The 16381-nt window shown below is 36.1% G+C and overlaps 1 protein-coding gene across 17 annotated transcripts in view; it reads right to left on the bottom strand.

The window, feature by feature from the left end:
• The window catches only part of LOC143253296 (plexin-B-like), a 244236-nt gene that overhangs the window by 64325 nt on the left and 163530 nt on the right, over positions 1-16381 (bottom strand). For all 17 annotated transcript variants that reach the window (XM_076506928.1, XM_076506931.1, XM_076506926.1 and 14 more), the window contains one exon: positions 10558-11894. In XM_076506928.1, coding sequence (XP_076363043.1) covers positions 10558-11894 — 1337 coding nt within the window. The remainder of the gene's footprint in view (positions 1-10557; positions 11895-16381) is intronic.

Raw genomic sequence — 16381 nt, 5'->3', positions numbered from 1 at the left:
CAGCAAAAAAGTGGAATTTGTGTGTGTTTATTTTGATTTAAAATTCATCGCACAACAAAATTATTTCATTAAGGGCCGTTAAATACATTTAGAATATTTTTCGTAGAATAACTTCCACGTTTAATACCTATTGTATAAGATATTTATCATTGGGTGTGCCTGATGTTCACTGAAACAATGGGGACTGTAAATGAATTAAGTATTTCGTGTTTTCATGCTTGTATCACCGCTTTTGAATGGTGGGTGGGTGATACAGGTGAGTTTTATTGCCTTTCTTCTAATTCTTAGCTACTAACTTATCACATGGACACAGTTTTTATGTAATGAGCTATAGCTCATTTCGTACACTTAGAGAAACCTTGTTAAAATACACAGTTAATCGTTATTACAAACTTCTTGAATATTGTTTATTCCAAGTTCTGTGGCGTGAGAGACCTTATAAACACAGTGTTGAAATTTGTAGAAACTAACACGTTGTGAGAATTACCATGCAACATTTATGGCACATAAGACGTTAATTTACTTCATATGTTCACAAGTGCCTTACAAAAACACAATGAAAATACATATTACAAAAACTTCTGAAGCACCACTCATTTATCAATAATTTGTAGGTGTAATGATGATCATTATACTGTTTTCGCGTATATGAAGTATAGCTTGTTTCGTAAAATTAAGAGATTAGAAAAAACAACATTAGGTACCAATCTGTGGTAAAAACATTTGGAAGTATTTACTAATAATGAATATCCAATTACTATACTGGGTACCTATATGAGCCAACTTTATATATAACTTACGTAATACAAAGTTAATACATGTGTAAAAGTGGTTCCTCGGGTAACACAATCTATGTTGTCGTTCAATCAGCGTTAATCGTCTATAGCTTGTTTCATAAACGTAGGGAAATCTTGTAAAACAATAAGTGTTGTCAAAATCGTCTTCAGTGTAATTCATTAATCAGTCATGAAGTACTCATCGTAATTAACAACATAATATGCAAGATTTATAACATTACTACCGCAGCCGACCTTAATATAATGAAACTACCTAGGGCCCCTCGCTATGAAGGGTATGTATAAATAATTAACAAAGCTGGTAAACCCAAAATACATACGATTGATTCATTAACTAAAGCACCACCATACTCTTTCACATAATCAGTTCTGTCAGTTTCTGTGAGAAACAACGTAATTTACAGGATTTATAATGTTACTACTACAGATGACCTTAATATAATGAAACTACTTAGGGCTCTTCGCAATGAGGACCCTGTATAAATAATTATATATCTTATGAAGCTGCTAAACCCAAAGTATATACGTTTGATTCATTAATGAAAGTAGTGCGTTGCTCTATCTCACACGTACTATCAAATCTTGCTGTTATTGCTCCATACTATAAGAGGCATTTATGGGGTTTCATGTAGTGGTAAAGTTTTAAATAATAAATTCATCAGGGAGTTAAATAATAGTAAAAGTATCTTATCACAGAAATAGACAACGACTATTCATTAGAAAATAAAACGTATTGGCCTCATTATTCCTATTCTGTTGTGTCACGCTCCCCTAAGGTGATACCCTAATCACTGAAGAGTTGGACTTATCATCATACTTTGGAATATCCACAGCCCCAAATTGTAGAGCGCGTTTTTGTTGTGACGGACCACGAACAGTGAGTTTTCGTATTCATAGTTTGGGGATGCTAACCATTAAATGTTGACGGCAGGAAAAAGAAATAACAAGATATCATGGGGACAGGAAAACATATCTGAGTCAACAACTGAAATTTCAGAGGAATGAGTTTCTCGTGTTTAGCACCGGCTTTTGAGGTCGTTGAGGATCTGGAAGGGCCAGGTCCATTTTCGGCCTCTTCCTCCAGTGAGTTCCTTCATATGTTTGATCCTTTTTGTTAAACTTTCGTTGCTATTTTGAAGTGACAGACTAGAGGGAAGGCAACTAGTCAGCATCACCAACCACTAATTCTTGGGCTATTTTTTCCTGTGAGTAGTGGGACTGACCATAATATTATAACTCCCCATAGTGGGAGCATGTTCGACGACGGGTTTCGATCTGGCGAACATCATATTAGGGTCGAGCGCTTTAGCCAATTAAGCATGACAGATTGTCCTTCAATTTATCAATTATTCTAATTAGTGATTTACCACTAAATATTTTTACTATTTCATTTTTTGCACTGTTGTTTAATCTCTTTGATCGTCTTTATATGACAGTTTTACCCAATGCGTTTATTGGTAATACCAAGCGGGTTTAATACTATTTCAAAAATGTGTTTATTAGTATTACCAAATTAATTTCATAGTATTACCAAAAGAGTGTAATAGCATTACCAAATAGGTTTAATACTATTGTTAAATGTGTTTATTAGTATTACGAAATGGAATTAAAAGTACTGCCAAATGAGTTTAATAGTATTACCAAATGGGTTCAATAACGTTACCAAATGGGTTTATTGGTATTACCAAATGGGTTCAATAACGTTACCAAATGGGTTTATTACCATTACCAATGTGTTTGTTAGCATTACCAACTGTGTTTATTGGTATTACCAAATGGGTTCAATAACGTTACCAAATGGGTTTATTGGTATTACCAAATGGGTTCAATAACGTTACCAAATGGGTTTATTGGTATTACCAAATGGGTTCAATAACGTTACCAAATGGGTTTATTACCATTACCAATGTGTTTGTTAGCATTACCAACTGTGTTTATTGGTATTACCAAATGGGTTCAATAACGTTACCAAATGGGTTTATTACCATTACCAATGTGTTTGTTAGCATTACCAACTGTGTTTATTGGTATTACCAAATGGGTTCAATAACGTTACCAAATGGGTTTATTACCATTACCAATGTGTTTGTTAGCATTACCAACTGTGTTTATTGGTATTACCAAATGGGTTCAATAACGTTACCAAATGGGTTTATTACCATTACCAATGTGTTTGTTAGCATTACCAACTATGTTTATTGGTATTACCAAATGGGTTTAATAACGTTACCAAATGGGTTTATTACCATTACCAATGTGTTTGTTAGCATTACCAACTGTGTTTATTGGTATTACCAAATGGGTTTAATAACGTTACCAAATGGGTTTATTACCATTACCAATGTGTTTGTTAGCATTACCAACTGTGTTTATTGGTATTACCAAATGGGTTTAATAACGTTACAAAATGAGTTTAAGTCTTAATAAATGTGTTTATTAGATTGTTATACATATTATATTCATGGAGATAGAACTTTCATGATTTATGCTCAGTTTAGAAAAACAAACACTGCACTTCGCGCAGAACAACGTAACGGCAATTCGTAAATAACTAGTCCCTAATTTTCAACTCAAAAGTAGAAGGTAGCTAACCAATAGCGACAAACGCCAATTGTATGGCAATTACTTTATCTGATGGAATATTGAGCTTTGACAGTAAATCTCATAGCACACCCGCAGTCCCAAAGTGCGGATTTTTTTCCTTTTCCTGCAGCAATAGATCGCAAACATGAGTCCTCAGATTCACTGTTCGGGCACGCTTAATATTTTCTCACACTCGGTGCATCTGATTTAAAAACACCCGGATTCATTACAGTATACTTCCCCATAAAAGTGTAGAAACGCATCCCTTTTACTTTCAGCGGCGACGTAGTACGCTGTAAACGAGGGAATAAAATCTCCAGTGACATTTTCTCTCTTATCATTTTGTTCTTTAGTGGCGCCAATAGTATGAAAAATACCAGCGTGTGCCACTTAAATGTAATGTAAGGCACTCTAGTCACAGGATCTGTCCTTTATACATAGTCGTTCTGTCTGTCGGAAGTTAGTTTCAAGCAACATTGAACAGATCTGACTCTCTGTTACCTAGCCTTTTTTTAATATGTAGTATTTCTAAACACTTCTGAAACGAGAAGTGGGGATGATTTGTTTTTTGTTTGTTTTTTAATTTCGTGCATAGCTAACTTAGCGGTGTAAGACTAGAGCAGGCGTTCCCAAACTTTTTAGACCTGAGGAACTTTGCATCGAAAAGAAAAAAAACAACATTCCGGAGCCTTAGTAAAAAATACATTAAAAATAAAAACAATCGGTCACTAGCACCAGATAAAGATTACTTCAAGCTTTTAGAATATATTAAAAATATCAATACTTAAAGAACACTTTTTACTTATACTTATTCCCCCCGATAGTACAGCGGTATGTCTACGTATTTACAACATTAAAATCAGTGGTTTAATTCCCCTCGGTGGGCTCAGCAGATAGCCCCATGTAGCTTTGCTATAAGAGAAAAAAAATCATACACACACGCACATACTTCTACTTACTTGTTCAAAAATTTCTGCTTGCAAAATTTATATCAGTAAAAGTACAGTGTACTTATTTATTTATTAGTGGCTCGGATGGGCTTGCTTTTGTTCACAAAGTAGTTAAATATTTGGAGTTATGGTTGTTACCTGTGAGCGCAAGTCAGCTTCAATATTTAGCCTGTTTCTAAATTTGGTCTTTGTAGCTGTATACAGTGAATATCTTTGTTCACAAAGATATGTTGTTGGAAAACGAATCAAAATTTTCAAAGATCTGTTACTTATTTCAGGGTATTCCATGACCATTTGAATCCAAAATTGTATAATTTCGTCCTGCTGAAATGTCTATAAGCTGTTCTTTATCTTTCAAAGACAAATCGTTGGTATTTGCAGAATCAACAAAGGGATTTTTAATCCACAGTAATTTTTCTAACTGAGGACGGAAGTACTCCCTAACAGTTGTACACAAACTAAATATGTGCTCCAAGACTGAAACTTTTGCATCTTCATTTAAGGAACTTTTTTATTCATAAGTAAAGAAAAGCACTAAGCAATCAAGTTCTTTCATAAGTATACATTCACCCAAAAATTTCAGCTTACGTTAAAGCGCTTCCATTTTACTCTGAGCTTTGAAGTACGTTACCCTTTTACCCTGCATTGCAGCATTAACTTATTTACAAAGGCAAACACGTCCGAAAGGCAAGCCATTTCCTGTATCCAGCATTTGTCCCTTAATTTTTATGCCAGTTCAAAATGGCATTCAGATAAAAAGAAACCTATATCCTCACGCAGTTCGTAAAACCGAGCAAACACTCTTCTTCGAGAAAGCCATCGGACTTTAGTAAGAAGAAACAAATTTTTATGCAAACTTCCCATATACTCACAGAATAAACTGAAGATCCTCCCAATGAGTGGTGTTAATTTTATAAAATTAACTATTTTTATCTATTTTAAGCCTTCCGGCATTCGTTTAATTGCAAGTGCATGACGATAAAGACAGCAGTGGATACTCTCGATGTCCGAGTTTTTCTTTTTTATGCGTGCTAGTCCCCCTGAAAATGTTTCAATCATAGCTGCAGCCCCATCAGTACAAATACTTGAGCATAGCTAGTATTGGATCTCATGTTGTTGTTCCAGAAATAAATCGATCCGTTTAAATATTTCTTCCCCTGTTGTTTGAGTAGGCAAAGGTTTGCAAATTAGCTTGTCTTCTTCAAAACCAGCTTCGTGAATTTAGCGAACAAATACAAGCAACATCGTATAACCTGCGACGTCTTTTGAATCATCCATCTGGAGCGAAAATTTTGGATTCGCTTTTACTCGCCTTATTAATTCCGTTAAGCAAGTTGCTGACATATCCTTGAGGCCCGGCATGGCCAGGTGGGTTAAGGCGTGCGACTCGTAATCTGAAGGTCGCGAGTTCGCATTCACGTCGCACCAAACATGCTCGCCTTTTCAGTGACGGTCAATCCCACTATTCGTTAGTAAAAAAGTAGCCCAAGAGATGGCGGTGGGTGGTGATAACTAGCTGCCTTCTCTCTAGTCTTACACTGCTAAATAAGGGACGCAAAGCTGCGCGAAATTCATAAAACAAACATATCCTTGATTCTTTGAGAAAGTAAGTTGTCAGAAAGGGGCACAGAGTTAATGTTTTTAACAAGTTTCTCATCAATCGTGCACTATACCAAATCTTTTACGCATGGTTTTATCAAATCTTCTGCAATTGTATGAGCTTCACCTGCTTTTGCAATACGGTAACTAACATGATATGAGGCAATAAGAGCATCTTTATTGATGGACAAACGAACGAAATGTAGCTTTCCTTGCATTTAGTTGCAAACACTTTATTTTCAAATACTCGGAAGTTGGATTTTCTAATTGAGAGTGTTTGGTTTCTAGATGCCGTTTTAACTTTGCTGGATGCAAATTACTGTTATTCAATACTGTTCCACATTCAACACACAATCCACTAGGTCCATCTTCATTACCTGTCCATGTAAAACCACATTCAATAAAACTTTCATCATACTTTATTTTCTTTCTTGTTTCTGTACTTCTTGCATCATTCTGCGTTGAAGTGCTTGCACATGACGATAACATCAATGAATTCGTATTAGGGCCTAGGAAGATTTTTACTCGTATCAGATTTATTACCGATGTTCAGCCACTTATCCATTATAAAGGTGACAACTAATTATTAATTTGTCTGGAAACGTATTCTTATATCATTCGCGCTTCAAAAGTATTTTCATGGACATAAAATAGTTTCTTAATGAAAACTCGTTCAAACACTAGTTTTATCATCATACAGTCATGCTTACATAAGATCAGTGTTGCCATAATGCAGTCAGAAATACAGATTTGTGGAAAAAGGCTAGGCCGCTATAATTATACATTTTTCTAAAGAAAAAGGGTAAACTATTATTTTTACAATTTTTTAACAGAAAGTTTAAAGCCAAATAACAAAATATTACGCCAGATCTGACGTGCGTCTGAACATCAAACGAAATGAAAAAAAAAAGAAACATGACGTCATGGGTACCAAGTTTGTCTAATTAAACTACAACGAATCTAACCTAACCTAATAATTACCAATTATAATTGTCATAAATACAATTATGCTTCATATACATGTACTTTGAAATTGAAACAACTGGTACTGTATCTAATTGCATCACAATGTTTCAAATTCGGACAAGTTTCAGCTATGACGTCATGTTTCATTCAATTCGAGATTTAGCCGCTAATCTAAATCTGGCTTTTAAAAGACAGTTGACATCACTACCCAGAGTTGACCAATGTTTCATATGAAAATTACTAGGATATCTTGCAACTCCAAAGACGCATGCGATCTTGAGATGATTCCATATCTACTAGCAACCAGTGGTGCAGTGTCAAAGTTAATTGAGATTGTATTTCACTGCAAGAAATTCCCCTAAGCTAAATAAAATCGTCTGAAATTAGGCAGAATAAAATATTAAAAGGCCCAATACGCGATAGGTGTGTTATATTAAAGATATATTTTACATTCTACTTTTTTGTACAGCGTGTTCTGATTCAATTTTATAGTTTTAGGGAAAAATATTAACATTCTAAAATTTACTCGTGGAGCCCCAGATAACTATGGCGGAGTCCAAGGGCTCCGCGGAGCATAGTTTGAAAAACCATGGACAAGAGGGAACGCAGCAAGTCATCACCACCTACCACGAACTTTAGGGCTACTTTTTACAGTGGGAATGACCGTAGAATATAATGCCCCCGCGGCTGAAGGGCCAGCATATTTAATGGAACGGGGATTCCAACTGACGACCCTCAATTGAGCGCCCTGATCATCTGGCCATGCCGGGCATCTATGTGAAATTTTTCATTCAGATAACAATAAAGTCCCCGAAAAAAATAATGAGTAGTAACGGAGTCTTTTTTTTTTTTTTTGCGATGTCCAATTAATTAAATGATTTGGCAAAGTTTTATTCTTACAAATCTCTGGAATTTTCCCCACTACAGAAGTAAAACAGAATGGCCTATAATATCTATGCCATCCCTTTACAAATTGGAATGACATCAGCAATTCTCCAATCTTCAAGTAACTGTCTTTTGTCTATTGGCTTACCAGAAATGAAAGAGAAAGACACTCGTATGTTATACTTGACCTCCTTAAAAATGTTGAGGAAACTTTGTCTGGTCATTGCTACATCTCTTCTGAGCTCTCAGTCTTGCTGCTTACCACCACGAGATTAATACTTATATGATTCAAGTTCATTCCACTAGTTCCCATAGAATATTCAGGAATATTAATATATTCTTTTCTAAAACGGAAGAAATTATTTGAAATCTCGGTCATTTTAAATAAAAAAACTTGTAAACTTTGTCTCATCAGAATCATTTAAGGTCTCAATCTCTTGACCGTTAGCTAGCATAATAAACAATTTGGTGTTTATAAAAATCATAAGCCGATAAAGATTACAGTTGACAAATGTAACGTAATTTACACGAAACAGTTGTTATTCAGGTGCTTGATGACTGACACAATTAGAGTCTCAACCACCACTGCGTCCATCCTCTCCTAGTTGGCATGATGAGAACTGGTAGTAGGCGAAAGCCGTCGTCGGCATTTGATATGGCAGATGATATAGTGTGGTTGACATTTGTCTATAATTTCACTGATACGTTCTTATAAATACTTATACAATTCTTGTTTTCAGGTTTAACACTATCAGACAGCTGTTTCTTTTAAGCCCTTTCTCTCATCGATTTCCTCTTTTATGTTTTTAATAAGCCAGTTCGGATTGATCTTTCATGGTATCCTTCCCTCGTCTTAGGAACATGCTTAACTTGAATTAAAATAAACTGTGTAATTCCTTATAGCAAAGCCACATTGGACTTTCTGCTGTGTCCATCAAGGGGAATCGAACCCCTGATTTTAGGTTGTAAATCCAAAGACTTATCGTTATTCCACCGGGGAACTAAAAGCACTGATGTTTGAAACATGCCCAATTCCGTTCCACGTCACCTTTTAACTCATTATTCCACTTCATCAACGACAAATCATGTCTTATGACTTCAAAATCAGCCTTCTGAAAGTTAGGGATTAAAATTTAATTTATTTTAATATTAAACGTATTTTTGGTTCTATGGATTTGTTGTTCATGTCCCTTTACCGAAAGAACAAAACAACACACACATAAAAATCGCATTCCGCTCCTCAGGGCAATGAGTGTGTCATAAAGATGAAAGGTAAATCTCAGTAGTTGGTTTGACATGAATCGAAAGTAGTTGTTATTAACCAATTCTTCTATCTGGTCTATCTGTCCAAAATAAGAGTTGACTAGCGTAGAAAGTCCTCGAGTAGAGTTGTGCTGATATTATAAAATAAACCAAACCTAATATACTATGATCACTCTTCTACAAATGTTCCTCCAATTCTATTCTTGCAACAACATACTCATTACTGTTTAAAAGTAAATCTATAATGGCATCTTCTCTGGTTGGCGTTTTGTCCATTTGGTATACAAAACCATTCTGCAACATATCACGAAACGGCTTTCTTTATACAGTACCAATTAATGTGTTTTTTAAAAAAAATATTTCATAATTATTGACTTTGCATTCTGGTAGCAACTCCCGATTTCATTATACAATCCTCATTTACATCACAAATCCCCATATGCCACGTTTTAGTTTAAAGCAAAAAAAATTATATGATGGGCTATTTGTGCTGTGCCCACCAGCAGTATTGAAACCCAATTTTGAGTATAATAAGTTCTCCGACTTGTGGTTGAAATAAAGGAAACCTTGACAGTATGAGTACGCCTATACAATCACACTGTTACCTAGTTTTAAACGTATTATTATTATTATTAATAGAAAAAGTTCATATTAAAATTCTTAGAACTTATCTCAGTTACACAATTAATGTCAGAAAGCGCACTGAAAAACAAGATTTCTTACAAATTTCAAATCTATGACATCATAGCCGTATGACTAGTACGTTATCGGTCCCTTCAAATGCTGTACAAACATGTTTACATGACATGCTTTATCCTTATTGGAATTATCAGGACATTTACAAAAAGATATTTCATTTCATCTGATGCCATGTGCTTCCGGTGATATTAAACTTAGTAATTGGACAGAACAACCAACGATAATTACGATTTTGTTTGGGTGAAATTCAGCTATGGAAATGGGAGGCTGCTATTTTAAATTACTCCATTTGATTTAGAGCTATAGTTAGCGTTTATAGTTTACGCTAACAAAAAAAAAAGAAAAAGAATTGCATAGTACGACAGGGTATCTCATATCTATCATCGATAATAAATAAAGTATCCATGTCTTTATTATAATCTATATGCATGACGTCTGTTGCTATGATATTTTAATTTTTGAAATATATGTCTTTACAAATAAGTTTCAATGTTGACTTATCTCAACCACCTAGACAAAGCTCGTTCGAATTCGTAACAACATAAAGCGTCACATGAAACAGCGCAATTACAAAATTTCAGAACAACTGTACTCTTAAGAAAGGTTACAACGCCTTAATGGAAAAGATTAAACACTTAACGATTTTGAAACAGTTTACCAAAAGCGCCCCCATTTACCGGTTGTCATCTGTCAATTCAGACAGCTGCTCTCTGTATACTATACCACATCTAAAATCCACCATTTAGAAGTCCATTAACAAAATGAGACGTGACGTGTTGTTTCACACTAGAACGTTACTAATCTCTCATACTTACCCCCGGCTCGGGACAGTCCTCAATACTTCCGGCTATGTAATCCATATTACGAGTGAGCGCACTGCCGTTGTAACACATGTGTATATTTTCTGTAAAACGTTGTTCTATTTCAGTCAGAGAGTAGACGCATATAGCAGAGTGCGCGGACGAGAGCGTAGTGTGATCAGCACTGGCTGTAAATACCCCGATAAACACATCGGACCCTGTTTCTATTTGAAGAACTTTTGCTAGATCGGAACTTGCTGGACCCACTACAGCATCCTGGAGTAAATTAAAGTCCGTGCCATTTTGGCTAACACACTGTAACGTCACTTCGGTGTAGGTATTGTACCCTGCATCGGAGACGCATACTCGGCTAAGCCTGGTTACGAAGCCCCACTCCTCCAGCGCCCTCAAGTGGGACTTTCTCTGTACAGTGGCGAAATAAATAAAATCTCCAGAATGGAAGCCATAGATGTAGCTAACCAAGTAATAGTCCCGCAGGTGAAAACTAATATCTACTCTGGCTATTGTCGAAAAAGAGTTTTCGATGATCCCAAAGAGACGGCCCTCGCCTCCCTCAAGGCTCCTACTAGTAATAGCTGGGACCATGTCTCGATAGGGACCTAAGCGGCTGTTAGTCGTCGCTACATACAGAACCCTGGAGGGGTAACCAAAATATCGGGCAGGTCCGATAAATGCGTAGGTAGAAGAATTCTCGTCATTGGCTGCTACTGGAACAGGGACCAGTTCCTCGGCACTTGCAATGTTTCCAAGTTGATGACGACGACAAGCCCCTTGATGCACACTGCCACACACGATTAATTTGTTAGCCTCACTGTCGACTACTAGGGCTTTATTGAAGTTAGTGGTGTCCACTTTCTTCTGGTGAGGACAGTCTGTAGGGGAACATTGGATGCTGTCCTTAACAGGTCCTGTTCTAACCTCCATCTCCAACTCCAGAGAGCTATTGAACTGATAAAGCCAGTTGGTTGCACCTACATACACTCGCCCCGTGTCAGGATTTACCGCCAGGTGTGTGAAGTTCACACTCTCATTGAAAGTTGTATACGACGCACAAACATTAAAATCCTCTTGGGCAGTTACGGTCCACACTACATTTAGAAATAGAAGCCACACTGGCCACATAACACATACAATAATACTTCGTGTCCGTCTCATACTGCACCGTGGAGTGTCTTTGCTATGTCCTTCTTCAAAATTCCAAGACGTATAACCCACACCACCAGGGTATGACGTCAACTTCGGAAATAAACTCCAAGTCGGTCCTCTTGTGACAGTCCAGTCCATTCTTCTTGGTTTGCGGTCTTTATTTATTATCTGAGGTCTATCATTCCCTGCAAATAGAATGTAATTAGTTATTTATTTATTTACATCTCTTTAAAATCGAATATAAACTAACATTATGCTATACCTACGCAATTTCATATAATGCAGTGAATAACTGACTAAAACAAATCGGAATGAACATATATTTTAGTACAATCCTTACCTGAATTAGGGAGAACTTTTGAAATTTACCACAGTATAACTTTTATATTCAACTGTGGCAAACGCTAGTACCTTCTGACACTATAAAATCATCCGAGTAATGGGACAAGTGTATCTGTAATTAGGTGAGATTCAGGGAGGGTCAGGTGTATTATGAAAAGTGTATTTGTACTTAGGTGAGACCCATGCCGGGTAAGGTGTATTATGACAAGTATATCTGTACTTAGGTGAGAACCAGGGAGGTTCAGATGTATTATGACAAGTATATCTGTACTTAGGTGAGAACCAGGGAGGTTCAGATGTATTATGACAAGAGTATCTGAACACGCTAGCCGTCCCTAATTTAGCAGTGTAAGACTAGAGGGAAAGCAGCTATTCATCGCCATCCACCGCCAACTCTTGGGTTACTCTGTTACCAACGGATAATGGATTGACCTTCACATTATAACGCCCCCACGGCTGAAAGGGCGAGCATATTTTGGTGTGACGGGGTGTATTATAACAAGTGTATTTTTACTTAGGTGAGAACCAGGGAGGGTCAGGTGTATTATGACAAGTGTATCTGTACTTAGGTGAGAACCAGGGAGGGTCAGGTGTATTTTAAACCTCCCTCCTTTTGTGCATTTTAATCTCACAAATGCCAGTGAAAAATCCACAAAAACAGGACTAAAAATGCATTATTATAAACACCTTTTCTACTTTTCCTATGTCCATAAATGTAACACAGTGGCATTTAATGCTTCAATTGGTCATGTATAACACGTCTCAAGCAGTTCACTGGATTAATATATTAAGTAAATATTTCACATTACAGGAGAAGATATCTCTCTGTTTTTGTCGGGACTTGAGGACCTGGGATGGTGTGGTGCTTCCTCACTCCTGCACATGTTGTTATTCACATAGTAATGTTATTTTATTTACTACAAGAGGATCAGGGCTCATTACGAGCAATTTCTCTAATCCCTTCCAAGACCATGACCATGTCGGTGAGTAAAGTAACTTCCACTTCGTTTGGTTGGCATACATATACTTTAAGTTAATATGAGACTGTTTACATAAACACCCTACAATGTTTTCAAAATAGCTTAAAATTATGTTAGTTTTGAAATGTTCAGTAATTAGGTGGCCTGTTGTTTACTTCTTATATATATTCACTGGGGAGAGGTACTTATGGCTATCATCATAATGTGTACTGTATCTGTCTAGTTCGCAGAGTAAGTCGTTTTTACTAAATCTTTCTCGAAGTAATATAGTGTACTATGTAGGAGAAGGATTTGCTCATCTTTTGAATTTCGCGCAAACTAGTCGAGGGCTGTCTTCACTAACCGACCCTAGTTTTGAAGCAACAGACTAGAAAGAATGTATCCAGTGAACATCACCTATCGCCAATTACTTGGTTACTCTTTAACATGGGTGAAAGGATGAGAATGTTTGGTAATGAGATTCGAGCCTACGACCTACACGTTTCGAGTCGAACGCCCTAACCACCGAGACTTTGTCAACTAAATAAACGGGAAGAGTTAGAAACAGAGAACATGAAACAAACTTTATATTTCAAACTTGATATCAGTTTTGTCACAGTTTCATCACGTGCGAGGATAGAGTACTTGAATCCCGTCCTTCCATGAAATACAATGAAAAAAAATTCCGTAATTTCTAGAAGTCTTGTAATACGGTTTTAAAAACATCTACACCACGATATCTGTAATGTGAGGATAAGCTTTTAAAATTGACAGTCCTTGCTAATGTTTAGAACTTTGGATTCGGCTATTTGGTAGTCAGAACGATAGATTACACAATAAAAGGAACGCAGATAAAAACCAGGAATGGGATCTCGTAAACAAATTACCCCTGTGATAAGTTAAACTCTAATATCATACACCTCTAGAAAATCTCTATTACAGTTTAGAAGCCACGTTGAAAGTTTTCATTGCCCTGACAAGCTCTTCTCAAACCAGAAAATTTATGAACTATTGTTGTTGTTTTTTCTTTGCTTCAATTATCAATGCATTATGAAATATTGGCGCCACTAACAATCACAAAGAGATTAAAATAATATGTGGGGATATGTGTGTGTTTGTGTGTTTTCTTATAGCAAAGCTACCTTGGGCTATCTGCTGAGTTCACTGACGGGAATTGAAACCCTGATTTTAGTGCTGTAAATCTGAAGACTGTACCAGCGGGGGTCTGTGAGGATATTATTATTACTTTTGAAAATTATATTTAACATAACCTTCTCTTGGTGGCATTAAAGGATCCAGAGAAATTTACGCCATGTATTATTAAACAGATGCTCTGGGTTAACGAATATCGTATATTTTTAAATTTTATCAAAAGGTCAATGGAATAGATGACATAACAATAAATCATTTCGCTTATCTTCTATCAGTTAAGAATTTCTTCAACACTCTGAGTAACGAACCCTTTTTAAAAGAGTTGAACATGTCTCTAATAAAGTGACTTGCAGCTTTCACTCTGTGGCAGGGTCATGGCACAAAGCCAGAGCGATAATACAACAAACACATTAAAGAATTCACTCTATTTTTACCATAGTATGTTTACAAGTATCATAAATAGCCTTCAGTTTTTTTCCCAAAAGTATTATATATCTTTCTATTAATTAAGCTGTCGAAGAATTTGTTTCGTGAGAACTAAAGAAAGCAATAATAAATGAAACATACTGCATAGAGCTAAAAAAAATAACGTAATGTATCCGATTGAGCTAATTTGCTAATTTTTTGTTCGCAAGTTCTCTAAACGATACATAAGGGCTATATATGCTCTAGCTCTCCCTAATTTTCGTCTCATACGGTAGTGCTTCTCAAACGGTGGGTCGCGACCCCCTTTGGGGATTGCGAGCAGGTTACCAGGTGGAGGGGCACGAGCTGTCTGCGTTGAGTGAACATTTTTATTTTTTTTTAGTCCTCGAGGTGTTTTAGAGATACACATGTTGTTTGTTATAAACCATGAGAAACTGCGTCAAGAAACATCACAATTTTTTTTCCATCCTTGTACAGATAATGGGAGGTTGTTACGACCAAAGGCCAGAAGCGTGGTTCGTCTGGCAAATCTGGTTTAGAAGCACTGCAATAAAAGGAAAGCAACTAATAATCAGCACCAACAGTCAACTTCTGTAGGGAGGAAACTCACAGGTTGAGTACTCCAGATTCTCTGCCCATAATTTTCGTATGAAATTAGAGAAAGTATTGGTTATTTCACAGAAATGTGAGAATGTTATTCGATTTCTTCACATAAAATAGGAAAATTCTATATTAAAAGTCTAAAGACCAGTGTTGTTATTATTTTTTACGGATTTGGAAAATGTCAGTAGAATAATAAATTAACAAGAAAATTGCTTCAGCCATATACATTATGTAAAAGACATAATGGGAACCCTGTCCTAGGCTACAGTAGACAAACAGCAGAATTTAACCGTAACTCTTGTAACGCATCCATTACTTTCACTGTGCAGAGCATGATTTTGTGATAACAGAGCGTGAACTGGGACTCTCGGGTTCACAATCGAACAAAGCTAACTTTTATTGATAAGCAGAGAATGACGTTTCGACCTTCCTAAGTCATCTTCAGGTTAACAAAGATGACCTAGGAAGGCCGAAATGTTGTTCTCTGCTTATCAATAAAGGTGTTAATACCCATACCACCCGTTCTGAGATGTATTTTTATTTCAAGTGAGTTTCTAGTTATCAAGAAGCTAATTGTTAACCTACGTACGTCCCCCATGTTGAATTCTTTTATTGAATAAGCTTTTATCTTGTGATGCAAGTGACAATTAGCTCTAAGTTTACTTCAGGGTATTTAATCTTAAATCACTAAGGTTCGTAATATACGGTTTCTTTAAATTTGTTTCTTCATAAACAACTGAAAATGGACTAGTTTATCTTCACCGTCTTTCAAGTTTTGAATAACCAGATAATATATTAAAGACTGCATATTAACTAATAAATTCCTGAGCTTGAGAAGTGAACATACAAAATTTACGAATTGTTTGTAAAGACAAAAATAATAATCGCTTGAATCAGAACACAATTCGTTACTATATCACTTGCACAATAACTTTATTTTCGTACTTAAGGAGTATGATAAAGTTTTTCAATGATATGAATTCTTGAGAATATTTTATTAATGCATAATATGAGAAACTCCGATGAGTCACATGCATATACGTAACGTCTATCACGTTCAGTTTAGTCCAAGATATGAAATGAAAACTAATAAACTCAACGAATATTCACACTATATCCTAGAAGAAAGAAATTTAGTCAACATAATTCATAGGTTTTCACTTAGGCTTTTGTAAACTCAATTCAGGGAT

This window comes from Tachypleus tridentatus, chromosome 6 (assembly GCF_004210375.1).
Source record: "Tachypleus tridentatus isolate NWPU-2018 chromosome 6, ASM421037v1, whole genome shotgun sequence".
Classification (NCBI taxonomy): Eukaryota; Metazoa; Arthropoda; class Merostomata; order Xiphosura; family Limulidae; genus Tachypleus; species Tachypleus tridentatus.
This window is presented reverse-complemented; position numbering and strand designations above follow the sequence as displayed.